The 22,154-nt window shown below is 49.6% G+C and overlaps 1 protein-coding gene across 1 annotated transcript in view; it reads left to right on the plus strand.

Annotated features, from left to right (window-relative positions):
- Window positions 1–46: 46 nt before the first annotated feature.
- Window positions 47–22,154, plus strand: part of PAX2 (paired box 2) — a 75,293-nt gene continuing 53,185 nt past the window's right edge. Inside the window, 6 exon segments of the mRNA XM_023743243.1 lie at window positions 47–74; window positions 77–88; window positions 3,570–3,738; window positions 4,468–4,665; window positions 10,738–10,772; window positions 12,807–12,899. Coding sequence (XP_023599011.1) covers window positions 47–74; window positions 77–88; window positions 3,570–3,738; window positions 4,468–4,665; window positions 10,738–10,772; window positions 12,807–12,899 — 535 coding nt within the window.

Here is a 22,154-nt window from a genome sequence, read left to right on the forward strand (position 1 = left end):
GCGAAACGGCGGCTGCAGCCGCGCTCTCACGCTCCTCTGCCTCCCCATGGATATGCACTGCAAAGCAGACCCCTTCTCGCGATGCACCGTGAGTACCGGCGCCCGGCTTCTGTCCCAGCTCAGCTCGGGGCTCCCGTCCCAACCTGGCTCCATCCCGGCGCGGCCCCTGGCGCGGCCCGGTCCCTGGTGCTCAGGTCCCATCCTGTTAGGCCACACTGGCTTCTCCCAGTCTCCCCTTTCGTTCTTCCTCTCTCACTTCCCAGTGTTTCTAACGCCTTCCGTTTCTCTCCTGCTGCCTCCTGTCACCCATGCTTCTCCCTCTGCCTGCCTTCCTACCTTCCCTGGTGCCCGCCACCTACCTTCCTTCCTTCCTTCCTTCCTTCCTTCCTTCCTTCCTTCCACCTGCTCCTTGTTAAGTCGTAGGTCTACACCCCATCCCCACCAGAAACCCCAATTCCCTAGCCACCCTCTTATCCTGGGCTGGGGGACTAATGAGCTGGCTGTTTTCAGGGTTTGTGTTGTTTTCTCTATCTTCTGTCTCTTCCTCCCTTCGCCTCCCTCCCCTCATCTCCACCTTTCCCCAACTTGCAGTGTGGTTGTCCAGGATGAGACTTGGAGCATCAGCAGCCTCAGTGTCAGGACAATCAGGCAGAAGAGTATGGGGGTGGGGTGCCCCCTTCTGACCCTCAGCTCCCAGTATCTCCGGGCCGCCAGCCCAGCCAGGGCTTCTTATGGGCTGGTTTGAAATGCTTCCTTTTCTTTCCTCTCTCCCTTCCCTCTCTTTCCCCTTCTCTGCTCCTTGAGTTGGGAGTCTGAGACTGGCAGGATGTGGGGTCTTCTTTCTCCGCCCCACCCGGGAGATGCTCCAAAAACAAAGACAGGTTCCAAAGAGACATTGAAGTCCGCAGGAGCCGGAGTAGAGGAGCCTCCGGGAGGCACCTGGGCAGAGCCAGGTTCTGCTTCTAGTTCTGGAGGCTCCTTGCCCACCTCACACTCCCTGGTGAGGACGGTTTAGCCAGTGACCTAGCCAGGGTGTAGGCAAAGAGGGAGAAAATATGGGGGAAAGAACAAAAGGAAGGCAAATGCCAAAGCAGAGGAGGAAGGAGAGCGAAATCAAAACATGGGCAAGTGAATAAAAGAGAGAAAACAGAAAGGATGTGACAAAAAAAAAAGGAAAGAAAAAAAGAGGTGAGGAGCAAAAAAACCAAAACAAAATAAGAAAAGGGAATGATTTTAATTAAATTTGAATTTAATTCATGTCATATGTCTTTAGCTTGGAAAACAATTCAGAGATTTTTTTCCAGGCTTTTAAAAAAGATAAATGGATCCTAAATAAAAACATCTCCTCCTTTGTAGATTAATAATTAAGGATGATTTGTAACTTCACAGGGAAACTTTTTAGAACTAGCTTGATATATGTTTTGGATGAGAGAGCCCAGAGGAAGAGCTGAGTTTTTCTCTAAGCATACATTTAGCATTACAGGGAGGTGAGGGAGCTTTAAGAAATACCCCTCGGATAAAATACATTTTCCTAAATAATATCCAAGCACAGGAAACCCGAGCCAGGAGCCCTGAGCTGCGGCGAGTCTCCGCGAGCCAAGCCCGAAACCCAGGCTCCTTTCCTGCGAGAGGGAACCCGGGTCTGCGCGCGGGCTTCACCCAGCCCGCCCGCTTCTCGCCGCTGCCTCTGCCCCGGGTCTCCTCTCTGGCCGTTCCGAGGGGACCCGCCGAATCCCGGCCGCCCACGGGGGGCCACTTTGAAAGCTGAAGGGGAACAAGGCGAACTGAAGGTGATCGAAGGAAGGGAGAGACCGCGGCGCGGGCGGCGGACCGGCCCGCCAGCAGCCGCAGCCGGAGCCGGCGCCGGTGGCGGTGGCGCATTCCAGGCCCGACTCAGCGCCGGCTCCGACCCCCGGACCTGGACTCCCGCCGGGTCCCCTTCCATTCCCACCCCTTAGATTGGGGATGAGGGGCCGGGCCCAGAGCCCGGGAAGGCTGAATTATTCATCTTTAATCTGCCCGCAGCTGCCGCCTTTTCATACCGGTAACGCGAGTTCTCCCGGGGCCTAAATTATTGATGGTTGAGGTTTGGAGGGCGGGGAGGGGTGAGGCGTGGGGCTAGAGGTAGGGAGACCAGCGGAGGCGAGGGGGTGAAATAAGAGGTTCCGGCCTCCCCCAGCCTCCAGATCGGAGACCTCTCCCCGGGGGCATTGCCGCCGGCGCTCTGTATCCCCCCAGAAGGGGCCGGGAGAGGATCGAGCGGGACGCAGACGTCCCCGCTTTCTCCGAAAGTCGCCGGAGGCTAGTCTGGCAGGGGCAGCAGGTTGACCGCAGGGTCCGGCCCAGCCGGGCCGCTAGAAGTCTCTGGGCTTGGATTGATCAGTAACCGCGGCTGCGGCTGGATCGCTCTGGGCGCAGGATTGCTAGACTGCGTTAGGCCAGGGAGCACGGGGAGCCGGCGGTCAGCGCCCTCGGGCCTGGCACCCGGGAACCACCTGCGCTCCGAGGTCGGAAGCCCGAGCAGGACTTTGGTTGGAAAGTCAGCGCCCTCCTCCTGGCCAGGCGAGCGACCGCCCTGCTGCGGGGTGTCCGGTCGGCTGCCAGGTCTGAGAGGTCAGAAGGATGCGAGCTGGCCCGGCTGGCTGCGCAGGGTTCTCCGTGAGCCCTCAGCTCGCCCGGGCGACCTGTACCGGGCGACCAGGGCGAGGCGGTGGGCCCCGAGCCTGGCGCAGCGGCCACGGCCGAGCCATCGCCGCCTGCGCTCTCCCAGGCTCCTTCCCGGACACGCCGCTCACCGCTGCCGCCCCGTCTGAGCAAGGCCAACGCGGCCCCTGCTTCTAAAGCCTTCCCTCCTCCACCTGGCTTCCTTTGAACTTTAGACATTAGGGAGACGAGAGGATAGAAAACATAAAGGAAAGGAAAACTCGATTTAAAAAACCAGAAAACAAAAACACAGAGAAAGAGGTAGGAAAACTCCAATCCGATTAAAAATAAATACTAGGGAAAAGGCGAAGAGCCAAAGGGGGGTGTCAGGGACGTAGGGATGTCCCTGTGTTCAGAGCCCTTATGTACAGAGTCACCGGGTCTTAGAAAGCACTGGCCTCCGAGCACATCGCCCCACACACACCGACCACTCCATCTTGCCTGCGGCTCAGGCGGGGATCCCGCTCCACGCAGGTTCTGTCCTCTGTCCGGCCCTTCCTTTCTTCTGCATTCTTTCCTGCTGGCATTAATCCCCCCTCTGCTGTTTCCCCTTCTCCCCTCCTTTCTCTTGCCCTGCATCTCCATTCCTTTGCTCGCTTTCTCCCTTGTGTCTCACTGGTCTCTGAGCCCGCTCTTTCCCAGCCCTCCACCCAGCAAACATCTGCACCTCCGCATCTCTGCCAGCCCGCAGGTTCCAATCCCCAAGCCCCCGGCATTGTGGTCTTCTGGCCCCCATTCTCCCGAGACTCCGGGAACATGCCCCTCTGCCCTGCCTGCTCCTTTCCCAAGTCCTGGGCCGAGGACCCTGACTAATGGCCGATCCCTGCTGTATGTGGGGTGTTGTGTTTTTTCTTGTCTCTCCCCAGCAGGGCACGGGGGTGTGAACCAGCTTGGGGGGGTGTTTGTGAACGGCCGGCCCCTGCCCGACGTGGTGAGGCAGCGCATCGTGGAGCTCGCCCACCAAGGTGTGCGGCCCTGCGACATCTCCCGGCAGCTGCGGGTCAGCCACGGCTGTGTCAGCAAAATCCTGGGCAGGTGAGGGCCTCGGAGCTGCCCCAGGGAGGCACCCTGCCTCCTTCCCCTATCGGCCCTGGGTCTCCAGCCCGGGGACTTGGCTAAAAGTTGAGGATGCCAGCGGGAGAGGGACCTGCCCCACTGGGGGTATCTGGAGAGCTGCCCCTTTTGGAGAGGGCGCTCAGGTGGTGGCTGCAGCCCCAGGAGCAAGGGTGGAGCAGGGTCATCCAGCGCCTGCCCGGCTCCAGGGTCCTGGAGGAGAGGCAACCTGATTCCCATCTTCAAGAAGGGGGACGGGGATGCCTCTTCTAGCAGAGTTATATGGACTGGGGGACTGAGGTATAGGGGGGAGGGGAAACGGACCCCCAAGAGGAGAAAAACAAGCCTTGGGGAAGTGGAAGGAGGATCTTGGTTCCCACAGGGGCTCCGCTCTAGGTGGGAAAGGGCTGGAGATGGTGCCTTAGCCCTGGTCTGCCTTGGGGGCCTGGAAGCTCTTCCCAAATGAAAGGTTGGACTTTCACTGCCAGGGGCACCTTTTCGGGCTCCCTTCCTGGAGGGAGTGTCCCCTTGTCCACCCTCTCATCTTCCGTTGAGTCCCCCGCCCTAGCCAAGCGCCCTCTCAGCCATGCTGGGCCTTTCCCCCTGTGCCGCTGCTCTGGGCAGGAGAGTGGCTCAGCGTCTGTGGAACCTACAGCCCCCCTGCCCCTGCCACTACTGATTCTCGCTGACCCGCCGGCCTTCCCGGCGCAGGTACTACGAGACTGGCAGCATCAAGCCTGGAGTGATAGGCGGTTCCAAGCCCAAAGTGGCAACGCCCAAAGTGGTGGATAAGATTGCTGAATACAAGCGACAGAACCCAACTATGTTCGCCTGGGAAATCCGCGACCGGCTGCTGGCCGAGGGCATCTGCGACAATGACACAGTGCCCAGCGTCTCTTCCATCAACAGGTGAGCAAGCCACCCTGGGCTGCAGAGCAGGACTCCAGCTCCCACCTCCTGCCTGCCAGGGCACCCCAGCACTCCATCTTGGGATCTTGGTTCTTTCTTCAGCCTCTGCCCTTCCTCCCTACTCCCAGCCCCAAAGTATTTTGGGCTGAGAGAGGGGATCTAGGAGGCAGAGAGATAGACAGACAGACTGAGCTATCTCCAGCTTAGGGCTGAGTATTCCCTGCCAGGCTTCTCCCGCTGGCGTCCTGGAAATGAATCCAAGTGTTTGTGGTAATTAAGACTCCAAGATTACTCGCCTCGGTATCTAGAGACAATCACAGCCCACAGCCAAAGCCTTTAAAATGACCAGTGTCTATTCATCGCCTCCAAACAGACTTCCCTTTCTAAAGGCATACTCCCTTCCCCAGGGACAGCAGCCTGTCCTGGCTCCCCCATCCTCCCTGCCAACTCCCACAAAGCTTGCCTCCCCGGAGCCCAGGCCTTGCTAGCCAGCTTCGCACAAATTTCCGGCCTACAAGCAGGAGTGTCCAGGCCTTCGGAGCAGATGCCAACCACTAGCCAGCAATTGGCAGGGACTAGAGAAGGTGGACAAGGAGTGGGAGATCAGTCAGGGAGGGAGAACTCTGGATTCTGAGGCTGAACCTGAGGAGATGCCTCTAACCACCTGGAGTGCCTGTGTCCAGGCCTAAGAGTGCACTGTTGACAGGCTCAGGCACATGGGGACGACACAGGCTTGAATCAGCTTGATGTGTAATAGCAGAAGTTAGTTAGTCTCCCAATCTCCAAGCCACTCCAGCATGTGCATACTCAATCCATGTATGCCAGTGTGCAAATGTGTCTATCTGTGATGGGTACAGCACATGTAAGCAGTAGTTGGACATAGGATGGCTTCAACATCACAGAACTGTACAACCTGGCACTAACAGAGACCCTGTACATGTTCCAGATGACCTTGGCCAGCCTTTCAACCCATGCCCCCCATTGTAAGGCAAATCCCCAGATGAGATGAGGGTTAAGGGTTTCATACCCTTGTTATTCTTTGCCCTTTTCACAGGCTCATTTTCAGGGTAATAAAGGCACTATCTAATAATTTAGAAGCTGGCATCACATATCAAGGTGGTTTTTAAAAATATTTTGTAAATGATATGGAATTATCCCAAATCATCCTGAAAACAGCAGGTAAAATTAGCTGGTAGAATGTACCTTGGCTAAAGAAGATTCCCTCTGCCACACTCATGCTGTAACGTACTGCAAGGCGACCCCAGAAATTATCCCAGTGTGTGCCATCTGTATTAAAATGGTTATTCAGTTATGAACAGGGTAACATAATACTGATCAGCTAATTATACACCCTCCGAAAACCCTCAAGCTCCCTGGGCCTGGCTCAGCTAGGTATTGAAAGCATAGCAGTTTGACATTCAGACACCTTCTGAAGAAGCTGGAGAAAGATGCTGGGTGGTTCCAGAGAGGAATGAGTCTTTTGCATTTAAAAGCCAGAGAAGGCTGGGGCTGAGGCAGGAGTAGTGGCTAGGGAAGGAAAGGAGACAAAGCATTGTTTTCCCAGCCATCTGGAGATTTAGTCTCTTGGCTGGTTGCTGGTGCTTGGAGTGAGCTGGAATTGGGGTCTTGGGAGGAGAGCAGCCCTGCTGAGGAGCAGTGGTGCTGGGTCTGGGTGCTTGTGTTCTGGAGAACAGTAGAGAGAAATGCCGCCGTCAGTGATAGGATTTGCTTTTGAGGAATCCAAACCTATGGTGAAGGCAGTTTGCTTCCCTTGATGGGCGGAGGATTAGAGCAATCAAGGCAGGCATGGGGGCAGCACCCCTTATCTAGCATCCCTTGCCCCCTCACCCCAACATATACTCCTCACTGACTAAGATGATTTTAGAAGCTGGCTTAGGTAAAAGTTTGGGAATACTCTCATCCTGAAAAGCCATGGAAAACAGGGGACAGGTGACCCTAGGATCAAGCTCCAAAGAACTTAAGGTGCATCTGTCAGAATTGGGAGAAAGTAGAGAAGTGAGTCTTGGTTGAAATAAGAGTGTGAGAAAGGAGCAGCCTCAGCTTGACAGCTCTGACAGCGGCAGAATCTGCTCAGTATGGAGCCCTGTCATCTGAGGGGCACGGAGGCTGTCTTTGGGTGTGGAGAAATAGCCGTCTGTGGGCAGGTGTTGCTGTAGATGGAGACAGAGTGGGAGGAGAGGAACGGGGAAGCTCTGGGTCTAAGTTAGGCTTCCCGCTTGCTTTGTCAACAAGGAGCTGTGAGGGTATTCTCGATTTGGTTTTGGGACAGAATCCTATCATGATTAATATTTTGGAAAGAATTCTGGGAACTTCCCAGTGTGCTACTGAGTCGGGGCTGGAGGGATGCATCTGGGCCCCATGCCTTTAGCTTCAGCCCTGTAGGTGCTTTGTTCTGAAGGGGAGAAAGTTATCTGAGATGTGTTCTTTCACCCTAAAGCCTGAGAAAGGCAGGTGTTTCTTCTGGTCTGGTGATGTCAGGGCCTTTGTGAATTCTCAGTCTCTGCGGAAAGAGCCTGGAGATTTCACCCTGTGCAGAAAGTGCAGTGTCTTGGGGAACAGGTAGTGCTTGAGTTGAGAGCTTTACTATTGGTGAGATGCCAACTCGTGTTGGGTACTTTATAACCATTATGAGTAAGGGTGTGCATGTGCCCGTGGTTGGCAAGAAAGGAAGTCCACACATGCTCACCCACCTGAGCCAAATCGTAAGGTTTTTCATATTCTTCTCCTCAAAACAGATGCTGTCGCCGCACTTGAAATATGCTGTTATGGTTATAAACTAAATTGCTTCTCATGCTTTCAAAATGGTTCTGACTTTCTCTGATCCTGTCGTGATAAAGGTTTGGACAGCCAACCCACTTTCTCCATTGGCAAGTCTTCATAGAAATACTTCTCTTAGCCAATGGAGAAGGTCAAGGAGGCCTCCCACCCCAGCCCCCACCCCCAGCCCCAGCCCCAGCCCCAGAAACCACTGTCAAAATTCTGGAGGGTTGATGAATTGTTTAGTATGTGAATCATTTCTTAGCGCCTGAATCATTCTCAATATTGGGTGACTGATCACTGAGCATGGAGTTGCCAGTTCTTCGGCTTGTGTACTGCCACTGCAGAGGGTGGGTGTTTATAAGCAGGTGACTTGAGATTAAAACCTGGGGTGGGAAGTGCCTGGAGAGGGAAAGAGTTGGAGGGAGATCCATGCCGCTGAAAGGGGAAAAAGTCACCTAGTTACATCGCAATTGACTAGGAAGGAAGGATTTTCCTGATTGTGCGCCAAAGCCTTCTGGTTCGGCTGTTGCTCTGGGCAGAGAATACGGCTCCTTTGAAAGAACAGGCACAAACTCCAGGTAGCATCTAGGGTTACTGAAGATCCCCTGAGGGCAATCTCTTGGAATGAGCTGACAGGAGGCCATCACTCTCCTAACTTTTTCAGCCCTACATTCTTTGGGACCAGGGCACTCCTGCCCCTAGGTCTTTGGCATGGACTCTTCCAGGGTCCATTTTTTCACTGATCACCTGCTACCCACACTCTCTCAGCCTGTTTGGCCCTAAGTGAGTACATTCATTCTCATAGCAGGGGCAATACTGGCTTCAAGAAGGCTATAGACCCAGTGCTATGTCGTTCACAGGTCTTCAGCAGAGCTCTGGCAGTGGGGTGACAGTGGTCTACCAGCTGTCCATTCAAAGACCTTTCTAAATAAGCTGGGGGCCACTCATCCTAGCCAAGGGACTGCTGAGGACATGGTCAGGTTTCTAGAACTCAGGTTTCTAGAACATTGCACGTTTGACTCTTGGACCTGGTTTGGCATGAAGCCAGGCAAGAGGTGCAGCTTTTCCTGCCACATCTCCATACCCTTGCAGCTGTTTGGTGGTCAGGGTTGTTGGTCTCATGGCAAAGAGCCAAGGCAAGTTGATGGGCTAAGAAGAAGACCTTCCCACAAAGGAATGAGAAAAATATGGACAGAGAACTTGCCTTCTTGGCCCCTGGCCTACCAGACTGGGTCACAAATAGCAAGCACACATGTCAGTTTCTGTCTGAGAAGCCTGGCTCGCCTGACCCTCCCCAGAGAGGGTCTCCTGTTGCTGAGATCACCCATCATTAGGGTATCACATGTTACAGTCATGACTATTGGTCCTCTTATTCCTTAAAATGAACTGGCATTGTCCTTCCAAAAAGCCATTTTTGTTCTCTTAGTTATTTCAGACTTCTTGGCCGGCAGTCATATTGGTCTGTTTCCCTGGTGGCTGGCTCAGAGTGGGCGTTCAGGCCACAAAGTGACTTTCAGGTGAGAGCAATGGCTGGTTGCCCTGAGTTCTTACCTCAGCTGGCAACTCTTAGGAAGAGGCAGACAGGAAGGGTTGTGAAAGCTCCAAGTGGATTTTGGAGGGTGATGCAAAGAAGAAAAGAAAGGGAAACCCCTAAATAAATAAATAGTGTCCCAACTATTCTGAGAACTCAATAAAACAATCACATCAAAATGAAGAGGCATAAATCTTGTGTCTACACAGGTAACCCATTCAATTGCTTTTATTATCGCTCAGGCTGCTTCCATTTATAACCGTCCACAGCCTGGGCCATGGAGGTTGCATAGAGGGTGGTCTCCAGTGCAATCCTACACTCTGAGAGGCAACAATCAGCCCATACAGGCAGGGATTTCGATGGGAGCTCGGGAAGGGCCCATCTGTCTGCATGAAAACCAATCAATAACTCTGTAACCAGAGCCCTGTCACAGGGAAATGGACAACACAACAGTTCAATACAGGGGCCACAGGGGGAACTAGCCAAGTGGAGATGGGGCCAGGCAGGAGCAGCCCCTGGAGAAAGGAAACAGGGTGCAGGAGTATTGGGGAGAGAGTGGGGTGTGGCCGGGGAGAGCATTGGCTTTGTGAGTATATGGGTACAAGGGGAAGATTATTGTGCAAAGCAGATCAGGAAATGAAAGGCACTGTTGGAAGTTGGGGTGGAAGGGAACAGTTGGGAAAGGGGCTTGTTCTTGTACACATGGGATCACGTGGTTGTTTATGTGATGATAGGTGCTTGTGGACTAGGTACAGCTTCCAGAGAAAGAGCAGTGATAGTAGTAACTGGTGCAGAAGATAAATCGACCCACCCACCCACCAGCACCAAGAGCTTGTACTCTGAAGAGTCGGTTTCTTATGAGTTCACATGGAATGGAAGTCCTGCTTCTCAGTCTTCTCAGCAGGACTGATAAAGGAACACCTTAAGCCAGGGGCACTATTGTCTGCTCCCAGCTTCCTCGATTTTACATTCTAGCTATGCTGCAACTTTGCCTCTTACTGCTCAGGCCTGTCCTGAGTCCCTCTTTGTTGCTACCTAGAGTTGGAAGTTTGAGTTCTTATAGTAAAAGGAAACAGAATACTGGAAAGAATTGTTTTCACTTCCTGCTCTTTATTTTTTTAATATGTTTTTATTGAACTTCAGAGGGAAGAGAGAGAGAGCTAGAAATATCAGTGATGAGAGAGAATCATTGATCGGCTGCCTCCTGCATGCCCTACACTGGGGATCGAGCCCACAACCCAGGCATGTGCCCTGACCAGGAATCGAACCCATGATCTCCCGGTTCATAGGTCAGTGCTCAACCACTGAGCCATGCCAGCTAGGCTCTTCCTGCTCTTTAAAAGAATGCAGTAAAGGGTGCTAATCTGGCCTGTGCCTCCTTCCTTCCTGCTTACAGCAGGTGTCCAGAGTTGAGATCCTGGCAGGGGAAGCAGTTACAGCTATGGACAGTGCAGCTCACCCAGTTATGTGGGTGAGTCTAGAGGAGAGAGAAGGGACCCTGACAGATCTGAGGAGTGGGAAACAGTCTCACAACCAATGCACAAATAGCTAGTTAAATATTAAACAGGTGGGAACTTCAATCACCTTGGCTTTATCTGTCTACCAGTCAACTACAGGGTGGAGATGTTCCCTCCTGCTGACAGGTTGGTTTGGTGCTGTAAAGGTGCCATTTGAATGTATTCATAATGGTTTCTAGGCATAGAGGTTGATATCTGGGGGGATGGTGTGTACACCAACCAGTATCTGCTCTCTGGTGAAAGAGTTCTAAGAGGAAAAGGAAGAAGGCCCATTGGATGTGACCCTCGGTCATAAAGTCTGGACACCTTGTCCTTGGGTCCATGGGCCTATCAGGTCAACTAGGGAGGCAGTCCTAAGGCCACCGAGTGATTATAGGGCTGGGCCAAAGATTCTTCATTACAGAATTGGGGCAAACTAGGGCCAAATTTTCCTTTGTTTTGCGCTGTAACACTCCATAGCCCAGTAGCCCCCACTAAGAGGGGATTTGCTACAGTGATGCCACCCTTGTGATGGAGAGCTGTGTGATCAGCTGTCCATCTTCACTTAGACACTTGAGTCCCAGTCCAGTTGGCAGGACTAGTTAGGGACCAACTGGGTAAGCAGCCAAAAGACGTTCTTCCCGGTGGGTCCCCTTCCTGCAGAGGTGCGGTGCAGTGACCCACCAAGGTTGTAGGTGCCCCAGCAGCAGGCATGGCAGCAGCACGGGGACACAGTCATTGGCAGAGTTCTCCCAAGGGCCAGGTCCCAGTTCCAGCCTCCAAACCCTTCCCCACTAATCCATGTGCCAGGGAAATAAGGAGAAACTGTGTGCGAGAAATGCAGAGCTACGACTGGAGAAGGCTTGGAGACCAGGTGGGGCATCATGGCAGAGGCAGATGCCTGGGGCCCCCTGGGGAGGGCTGTGCACAGGGGAGCTTTTGGGGGTGTGAGAAACAAGAGGAGAATGACCTGGCACTGGAGGAGGAGGAGCAAAGCCCCGTGTAGACCTGGAAACTCTCAAGGAGGGAGGGAGGGAGCCAGGAGAGCCGGGTTCTTCTTGTAGCTCATCCTCAAAAACAACTGGACTCTTTCTTTTGGGTTTTAGGAGCTATTATGATAAGGAGATAGTTTGTGTTTCTCATGTGTGTGTGTGAGAGAGAAACGAAGAGTCCTTGGCATTCTAGAGAGGTCAGGTCTAGTCTAGGAATATGGGGGGAGAAAAGTAGTGCCCAGAAGTGCAGATTGGCAAGAAATGTGTTAGTGGAGGGCAGTGATGGAGATGCCGTGTGGCTGTAGGGGTCAGGAGTACAGATGCCTCCAGTGCCCGTGGCAGGAAAGGACAGTGGGAACGGCCACAGGAGATGAGACAGAGGTGGTGAGAGTTGGACAAACGGAAGCTGGAGTGCACAGGCCCAGTCTACAGGCAAAAGATTTTTTTAAAAAAAAACTTCGTGCTGGCCAAATAAAACACATCGCCAGGCCTGATTCAGTTCATGGGCCAGCGGTCTGCAGCCCCTGGTCTGCGGAACTGCACATACCTTAGCTCGCCGCTTCAGACCAGAGCAGTAACCTCAGTACAGGTGCAGGGGAATGTGACATTTCCTGAGCTCCTTAGCCCAGAGCCCCCGAGGAAGGGCGGTGAGGAAGGGTGTGTACTTTCTCTAGCTGGGGGAGAAGAGGGCAAGGTGTAGATGGAAAGGGATGGACAAAAGGAAGACTGAGGACTGGAAGAGGAGATGAAGCTGAGAGGGAAAAGGGAGAGGTCTCGGACCTGGCTCAGCCTGGACAGGTGTGTTGGAAATGGAGGGTATGGTGAGAGTGCAGAGCAGGGAGCGACAGAAGCTTAAAAAGGAGAACTAGATCTGTGCATCTGAGCCAAGGGCCTCTGGTAGCCCTGCAAGGTCTTGGAGGTGGTGGGAGGGAGCCAGAGCTCTGGTGGCTGGTTGGCCAGGTTGAAGGGAACTGAGGAGGCTCAGAGGTGGTAAAGGAGGAAAGAGGAGGCCAGCCCTGGAGGAGAAAGCAGGCAGAGCAAAGGAAGTGGCATGGGAGGGCAAAGTCACAAGACCTGGAGTTCCCGGCTGCCTGCATCGGGCAGCACACTGCAGGGCAGGCTGGTAGGGGCTGTGGGGCTGCTGCAGTGATGCTCCAGCCTGGTCCCTGGAAGGAGGGTGGGTGGGAGAGAGGCCAAGAGGAAGGGAGGTCCTGGCCTCCTGGATGTTCTACACTAGAGCCCCTTCCACCCAGGAGCCTCGGGCTACTTTGCTCTGGACTTCCTGCTCTGCCTGCCATCAGCTTTGCCTGAGCGTCTGTCTGCAGTGAGCTCTCTCTGCAGCCATCCAGGAACAGAGGAAGCCAGAGGACATGACCGACAGCTCCTGGCAGCTTCTGGCAGCTCTTGGCAGCTCCTGGAAGGAGGAGAAAGGCTGTGAGACTGGGCAACAGGCTGAAAAGGAAACTGTACCCACCTTGTAGGCTCCATAAGGTCAAGAAATCAGAAAGAGGAAGGGTTCAGAGGGGAGGAGAGCAGGAAGGGAGATCAACAGAGGCTCTAGAGCAGTGGTTCTCAACCTTCTGGCCCTTTAAAATACAGTTCCTCATGTTGTGACCCAACCATAAAATTATTTTCATTGCTACTTCATAACTGTAATGTTGCTGCTGTTATGAATCGTAATGTAAATATCTGATATGCAGGATGGTCTTAGGCGACCCCTGTGAAAGGATCGTTCGACCACCAAAGGGGTTGCAACCCACAGGTTGAGAATTGCTGCTCTAGAGTGAGCAAATGTGAGCACTGGATCAGCTTTCCCTGGTCCTGCTGCTTCCTCTGGGCCCCAGGGTCTTTGCTGGGCTGATGAAGGAGGCCGAAGGAAGTCTGGAGCCTCGTGTGACAGTATCCAGCTTAACAGGTCACAGAGATGGTCAGGGAGGAGAGCCCCTTATCCTGTGACCTCTCAAACTAATTCAAGAGGACAAGATGGTGTCTGCCTTGTGTGTCGTACCAGGAAAAGTTGGTGACTATGTGTTGGGGGCCTCTGTGTAGCTCTGTTTTGGAAAGAGTGTGTGGGCTCCTGGTATCTAGCTGAGCATGGCATTCGTGCCCGGGAAGCCATCTAAATGGCCCTGGCATTACAGGGAGCTTTTAAAGGGAGTTGGTCCTGTTGAACAGTCTGTCCTGAATAGTGAGCCAGTGGCTCACTGTTCAGAGGGTTTCCAGTTGAAGGGATTGTTTGGTCCCAGGACAAAAGTCTCTGCCATCACTTGGAAGGCCTGCCTGTTTGGGGTGTTAGTAAATGTGATTGGGAGAGTGTGGGGTTGAATGGATGGTAGTTGTCCTGCTGGGTTGGTGGGTGGGGGCTCTGTCAGGTACACAGAGGATCCTGGCACGTTTAGTCTGTGAGCATGTACACATACATTTATTGTGCTAGAGGCAAGGGTGTAGAGTTATGTGTGATGCCAGGGTGGTGTGTGTGAGTAACACGCTACTAGGAAAACAGGTAGCAACTGCTTGTTTGTGTTTGCTGAGGTCCTCAGAGGGAGTGTGCATGTAGAAGGGGACAAAGACCAAGCTATTTATGGCTTTTTATCATCTGCAGTGAGGATACCTCCTTTCCCTCCCCCCATCCTGTATGTTTTCCTTCCTCTCTGCCCTCCTCATCATCACTCTGATTAGCTGGTTTGGGTTAGGAGGCCAATCTCAGTAGACTCTAATTGAAGATTGAAGAGAATTTGATAAGATAGGGAAGGCCATCATTCCTCTGGGGACCAATAGAGGTTTCATGTTCCCCTACTCCGCTCTGCCTCCCTAAGGAGCTGACACCAGGGCAGGCGGCCTTCACTGACTGTAGCTGTCTGGCCTCTGGGAGAGCCAGAGAAAAGGAAGTATTCCCCAGGGTGGAGAGTTGGGTTCCTTCCCCAGTCGCCATGGGCCTGGAAGGAACAGTATAAGGGACAAGACAGGGAAAAAGGGTAGAAGAGAGATGGCCAAAGACAGGAGAAGTGAGAGCCAGATGTAATTGACACTGACAACCCTAGCAGAAACCTGATTTCTGTTCACAGAAATGCACTGGGTGTGTATATTAGGAAGAGAATCTTTATTATTATTATTATTATTATTATTATTATTATTATTATTGAAGAGATTCTGAAGCCTTTAAGCCAGTCTGCTGGGCAGAACACTCAACTATTTGCAGAGGGTACTGCCTTGGTTCAGGTCCAGCTCCTCCTAGAAGTAGTGTTCACCTCACTCTTATGCCCACTGCCCTCCCACCCCTGCGCTTATTACGCACCTCTTTCCCTGTTCTCACTTCCCCTAAACTTGGCTCTGAGGACCAGCTAATTCCTGGCTCCAGGAGACAGCCTGGAGGGCAGCACAGACTACTTAGGAGATGACCTCCCAGGGTGGGTGCAAAGAAAGTTGAGAGAAATTCATTTCATGGACAGTGGCTGCTTATAAAAGGCGATTCCAGCATACGAATGTGATAAATGTTAACTGAGCATTAATCGCATTAAAGAGGATCCTATAAACTTTTCATTTCTAATTAAATTCATCCAGTGATGCTGCCCAAGCGAGTACTCTGGGCCCTTGTTTATGTGGAAAATTAAAATGCAAATACAATGGAATTTATTTCCAGGAGTGGAGTGATGGGCTAGCCCCCTCTGGCTACTGGTCTCCAGCCTTGTCAGGCCAGGTGACTGCTTCTTTGGAGGTGCTGTACCCCTTGGGACACATTCCAGTGTGAAGGAAGAGGCCAGAGTTCAAGGTCAAATAGAGTGGAAAGACTTGAAGAGAAAGAAAAAAAGGCAATAGATGACCCAGAAATATAGGGAGGCATTGTCCTGGTTTCCTATACTCCAAATCACACTTCTAGGAGAAGAAACCCCCAAAACCTCGCTTGTGAACAATGTCATCACAGTTTCCTCTGCAGCTCTGGGATGAAGGGTGTGCATGGGAGGAAGAGCTATTGCAGGCGGCAGCCAGGCCAGATATAATGGGCCTGGTCCTAAAAGAACTGAGTGGTCAGCAGCAGGGAGGGCCCGGGGCCTGGACTTACCTCCAGCAGTTTGAGGGTCAGCTTCTGTCCATATTATGGTTTCACCGGGCTCTTCCTGCCGGTGCCAAGTGGCATTGACACAGGGCAATGGAGCATAGTGGCACACACTGAGCACGCTGTGCATGCACGCCCACACGCACACGGCCTTCTCACACGCAGGGAGAGCCGGTCTCTCATAAGAATAAACAAATGTCCCTTGCAAAGATCCTTTAGTGCCACGGCCCCTTTGATAAAAGTGATAACCCTAAATACTATTGAATGGAGCGATCTAAAGGTCCTATTTACTAAAACATAAATTAAGTCGAGTGGAGAGAAAACCTGGGTAAGAAAAATCATTTGGGTATATCAGTAGAGACACTGAAGGATTGCTGTGCTGCTCTATGGATAAGGAAGCTGTAAATAGCATTAAAAAGTAGAGAGGGAAAGAAAATGGAAGTAGGAGAGATGATAAAAGGCACAGCACTAAATCACAAATAGAGGTACCTGTACAAAGTCACAAACCAGATTTATGCCCAGCTTTGCAAAATCTGCAGCTTGAACTGTTGATACGTAGAGACACTAAGTGCACAGGCATGTGGGCATCAGAGTGCCTACGTGTTTATGTGAATTGAAGACAGTAGGGATGAAGCTGTGTCAGTCGTGGGCTGTCTATACCAGATGCTGGGACTGATCCATCAGCTCCGTCGTGCTGGGATCTGATTGGGTCCAATTCCGGCGTAAACAGTCAAGGATGCAGCCTTATAAGGTTTTTAAAGGTCTTTAAGCACACGAGTCTCTTGTGAGCTGGATCCGTGTTCTAATGGATCTCCAAGGCAGCAACCCATTCCCAGAATGGAGTCTGCTTGACTAGTTTTGTCGAATAGCTGCTACCCTGTCCTCTTTAGTCTATTTTATTCTGTGTGTTTTTTTTCTTTACTGTTCACTTATGTCTCTTGGAAAACCATGAGCACTTGCTGATGAACAGGTTAACTCCCAAACATATGGATGAAAACCAAAACCTTTCATCAGTCATCTAATAAATGTTGTCGATATGATGTCAAGTATCTGGCGATTTGGAGATGTCTAAGTAATGGATTGAAATTCTTAGTTTTTATCCAGGCACAGAATTAACACCTATCTGCATTTCATTGGTGTTTTGTTTCATTGGGAAACACCTGTCTGCAGAGGAAAATACTCTAAGAAACAAAGTGTTGTGGTTAGAAAGCATCTTTGATGCATTTGAGTCTCATTTCTGATTTGAAGGGGGACTGGGCTTGGCCTGAAAGTCAGTGGAGATCTGGAGCTTAGAGCATTTAGTATTTGAACAAGCACAGCTGGTGGACACTGCCACCTGAAAGTTGGTTGGGAGGGCCAATCGCTTGGTCCAAATACACCTAAGCTGTCGATTAGGCCTGGCTTCCATAAGGGAATCCACTTCGCCATATTGAAAGAGAATATCAGGGATCTTAGTAGATACTGTCTTTTATTCATTTATTCTTTCATTCATCCATTCAGAAAACCTTTGCTAAGCACCTGCTATGTGTGAGGCAATTCACATAAACCTATGGTATAGAAAACATAGGAAAGCAGGCTCTGGAGAGAATTGCCAGAGTTTGAATCTAGCTTCCTTACTCACTAGCTGCACGGTTGGAGGTAAATCTCATATCCTCTCTGGACCTCAGTTTCCTCACTCATCTGACATGGGGATAATTATACAGCTCTTTTATAGGTTCTCATGAGGGTTATATGGGTTAGTCCACATAAACCTGCTTGGCATTGCACCTGGAGATAGCAAGTGCTCGGTCAACGCTAGTTATTACTACGGCAACAGCAGTCATCAAGTATATATTTCCTGTTTTGTGTCTATGTCAACGTGTATGAGTTCTGGCTTTAGTGTGCACAAACACTGAAATTTTTAAAATAAAAATGCTTGAGGAGCCAAAAGGATATTGTGTGGACAGAACTGTGTATATGAATGCCAGTGAGAATTGTGGGCTGCTATGAGCCCCACTAGATTTAGGAAGGGGGCCCGCTCTGTGTACATCCAGGAAAAACAAACAACTCTATAACTCAGTTATCTAACCATTGAACAGAATTAGTTACATAATTTTCCCCTTTGTCCATTTTGAGAGCCCTGCCTGCGTGTGTGTGTGTGTGTGTGTGTGTGTGTGTGTGTGTGTGTCAACGTCGCATCTTCGTATGACTGCACATTCCTTCTCTGTGATGAGTCTACTATTGTTTGAGGAGTTGAAGGTTGGCATTTTCTGGGCTTCACGGCATTTTCATGTGTTGTGGTGCTTTGCATTTTGCAGGTTTTTTTAAAGATAAAATGAAACGGTAATGGAAAAAAATTCCTTACTTGATAGGTTTGAAGGATTCCTCTGATTCTTAAATATCATAGAGGGAAGAGAAAGGGAGGAAATTGGGAAGAGGAGGGGAAGAGAGGAGAGAAAATAGAGATAAGAGAAAGGATGAGGTAAGAGAAGAGGAAGAAGTGAGCAATTGTTTGACAAATTCAAACCAAATCTGTCTACCAAATTGTCCCGCATATCTATATATTCCAGGGAAGCATGGGGGCGGGGGGTTGATAATCATTGCAACTATTTCCATTGCTGAGGGAGAAAAGATTTTAAGGAAAAATTAAGAGTTAGCGCAATGGCTCAAAGTAACTGCACATCTGAAAATTCTCCATTTTACTCTGTGCCCAATGAGAGCAAAGATGAAAACCAAAGCTTCCCAGACTCATGATGATGTGTTCTGGCCTCCCCAGCTTTATGAGAAACCCATGAGATAAGTCTGAGGCCCTAAATTCTCCCTGCCCCTTTGGCCTAGTTGAGTAACCAAGTTCAGCTCAATGGCCTTCTTTAAGATCCACATCCAAATGTTTTAACATTCACTTATCTGATTCCTTCCTTAATTCCCAAATTTAGCACCTAGATTCTACTATTCCTCATTTATACCTGTTAGCTGGTAGAGGTCCTGATTTTATAAATTAAAAAATAAATATTTTGCCTAACCGGTTTGGCTCAGTGGATAGAGCGTCGGCCTGTGGACTCAAGGGTCCCAGGTTCGATTCCAGTCAAGGGCATGTACCTTGGTTGTAGGCACGTCCCTGGTGGGGAGTGTACAGGAGGCAGCTGATCGATGTTTCTCTCTCATCAATGTTTCTGACTCTCTATCCCTCTTCCTTCCTCTCTGTAAAAAATCAATAAAATATATTTTAAAATAAATAAATAAATATTTTAAGTGAGCTAAATTGGAAATCTGAGAACTTACATTTTTTAAAATAAGTATAAAATGTATATGGGCCATTTTCCTTTCTGTCTATTCATCCTCATGGGGCTGGATGCAGCCCTCTGTGTGAAGACAGACTATCAACCCCCAGTCCCTGCCACTGTCCAAATGGACCAGAAGGCCAAGAAGAGAACTACCTTCTGCCCCCACCTGACTGCCCCTAGTTTTTGCAATTCTGCTTAAATCCCACAAACATCTTGATTTATCATAGGATTTTGTATGATATTAGCCCACATGTGTACATGTTTATACACATGCATAGGCCAAGCTTATGGATACTTTACTTGGTGAGTCCTTATATTCATAAGAATAATAATAGCTAACAACTTCTCACTGCAATAGGAATTGTTATAAGCACGTTGCATGTATTAATTGATTGTTTATAGATGAAGAGTACAGAGAAGTTAAATAACTTGTTCAGGCCACAGGCTAAGTAACAGAACTAGGACTTGAACCCATGTAGTGCTGGCTCTGAAACACATGTGCTTATGCACTAATTCATACTTCATATCAACTTTTGATCAAAGGAAGTGCAGGCATGTGTAATCTCTTGGGGAGCTCTGTATATTTTGCATCTCATGCCCAGCAGTGTATTCATGCATTTACTTACAAGTTCAGAACAGAAACCCTGAGTCTTAGTAGAAAGACATGGCTAGTACTTTTTCCTGTTCTCTTCCATGGTGTGTGTGTGGTTTTGTGAGTGCTGAGCTACATCATCTGGGGATACTGGGGAGGAAGAAGTTGCTGGTGGCCAGAGTTATAGAGTGAAGCAAATGGGATTCTTGGAACCAGAGTTTATGTTGTTATTCCCATTGGAATTGGGGAGTTTTCTCCCATCTAGCCTCCTCTAGCCCCATCAGGGATCTAGACTATCGACAGGCATAGAGTTTGGCTTTAACTCTCCAAATTAGGCAGATGTAGGGAGTGTGGCATCAGGACCTGTGCCAGTGGGGTAAGGTCAGAACTGCTCCATCGAGCAGGGGGAGTTTGCTTCCAAGAATAGAACTGTGCATTTGGTCAAGAAGAGATTTGTTCTGCATTTCTAGAATCTTCCTTCTGATGAAGCCAGAAGCTTTAAAAAGCTAAAAGATGGGCTCTCTCACCCACAACCACACAGAGAAAGCAATTACCAAATTATACACCACCACCCAGATCCAGCATCATTACTCAACTCACATCACCAAGGAGACACCCATTAACCTAATCTCTGAGACATACATTATGTGGAAAAAAATGGATGCTGATATGATCAACGAACACAATAATTCAAAGCAGAAACATGGACATTGCCACCAAACAATACTTAAATTCCTCTAACTCAGTGTTACACAAAGTGCAGTCACCTCAATACAATACCACAAAACACCAAGTAACAAACATTAAGCCAGCTGCCAATGGCACAATGCAATACACAATAACACAACACAATTCCAACTTTCCATCCCACAGGCACACCTATACACAAAGGCTGAAATCATATGGGCATCTGAGTGATAGCACTGGTCAGACACACAAAGAGCTGGAGTCAGCAATGCAACACCCAACCCTTCTGTGTACCCAGCACAAAATGGTCACAGCCCCAGCCTCCCCAAACCCCAGGGCTCTCCTGATCCCCAAGCACAGCACAGCCCGCCAGAAAGCAGGGCCCTCCTGTTTCTCCAGCAGGTGGATGTGTCCAGACCAACACCTCCAACATGCCTGCAGGCTCTCGTTGCTCATAAGAGAGTAAACTGTCCCCTGAGCCTGCTTTGCAAGAAAGGACAAATGAGCTTTGTCCTGGTTGGGGTTTAATCTGACTTTGCTGTTACTGAAAATGACAGAGCTCCAGGGATGGAGGGGAAGGTGGGGGTGGGCAAGGAGGGGGCTTGCCAGGCTGGGTGCCGGAATTCCCCTTCTTCCACCAAGCCCTGCCTTCTGTGGTCATTCCAGAACCGAAGCCCTCTTGCTGGGTGTTCACTGAGTATCGATTCAGTCTGCAAGCAATTTTAATATTTCTTCAGGGACTTTCCAGCAACAGCACAAGTCATTAATTCACCCTCCCAAATTGCTTATTCAATAGCAGGAACATGGCTCCTGAATAAAGTCCCAGAATTTATGTGACTCGCACGAGTCAGGAGGTCAAACAACTGTTATGGAGCGAAGTTAAAAATCCAAATAAAATATTGACACTTTTTTGGGGAGGGGGTGGGGGAAGTAAAGGTATTTAAAATAGGTTTTTGTTGCAATGCCCCCAGGATAAAGAATGGAAGGAGACTGAAGACAAGTTGGAGTTTATAAAATCAATGAAATTTATTGCATATCTACTTGGCATTTAATAAGTCTCTCATTTCCACATCACTCTACCCCCACCACATCCTGGCCATAGATAGAAAGACACACAGGTATACAAATGCACATTTATGCCCATCAATACTGTGCACGGACCAATATAACAACATGATTGTGATGTGAGCATCTCAGACACCCTGGGAAGGGAACAGTGATGAGTGTGGAGTCATGTATGATTGTGGCTTACATATTTGACAGAAATAGGCATAACTGGGCAGAAATTCATGAAGTTGGTTTCAATAAATACATCCAGTATCATAAATCCTGGATCAATGCATTAGAGCAGACATGAATATAAAGACACACTAATCATAGAAATAGTTTCTAGAAACATAGAAACTGAGAAACACATTTTATGCATTATCTCCACATAATTATGTACATGATTTGAAAGCTAGATAGATACAGAGATTTTGGAAAATCTACACCCCAAATCTACCAGTGCATAAAAAATACATGGCCACCAGACCACTTAACCTAAAATTATGGTTCTTTTGTAACGCAGGTATGATGCTTATCAAATACAACTATGGCATGTGTGGGGGAGAGGGTCAGCATCTTTAGAATCATGGCTACATGCAATTTCTATTAATTATCTACATATACATTTGCTCAATTGTCCAGATCATGGATGTGAAAGACTGGAGGGAAAACTTGTTCATTCCCAAATAGGTAATAAACACAAAAAACTACTAACATAGATATTTCCAGAAGATGTAATATGATTCAGCCTACAGATATTGGAGTCACAGGCCCGGACCCAAAGTCTGGCTCCAGTGCTATTAAGCACATGAACTTGGGCAAGTTGCTTAACCTCTCTGTTGTCTCCTTGGTATAATAGAGAGCATGCCTATTTGATAGAGTTGTAGTTAGGATTTGAATGAGAAAGAGCATTTGTTACAATGCCTGTCATACAGCGAATATGAAATAAATGATGGTTATTATGTTTCTTATTATTATATGCAGCTCTTCTATTCAGCCCCAGCCTCTCATGGATTCTCCATCTGTTCTTGATATGACTGACTTAT

Source organism: Myotis lucifugus, unplaced genomic scaffold, assembly GCF_000147115.1.
Source record: "Myotis lucifugus unplaced genomic scaffold, Myoluc2.0 scaffold_381, whole genome shotgun sequence".
Taxonomy (NCBI): Eukaryota; Metazoa; Chordata; class Mammalia; order Chiroptera; family Vespertilionidae; genus Myotis; species Myotis lucifugus.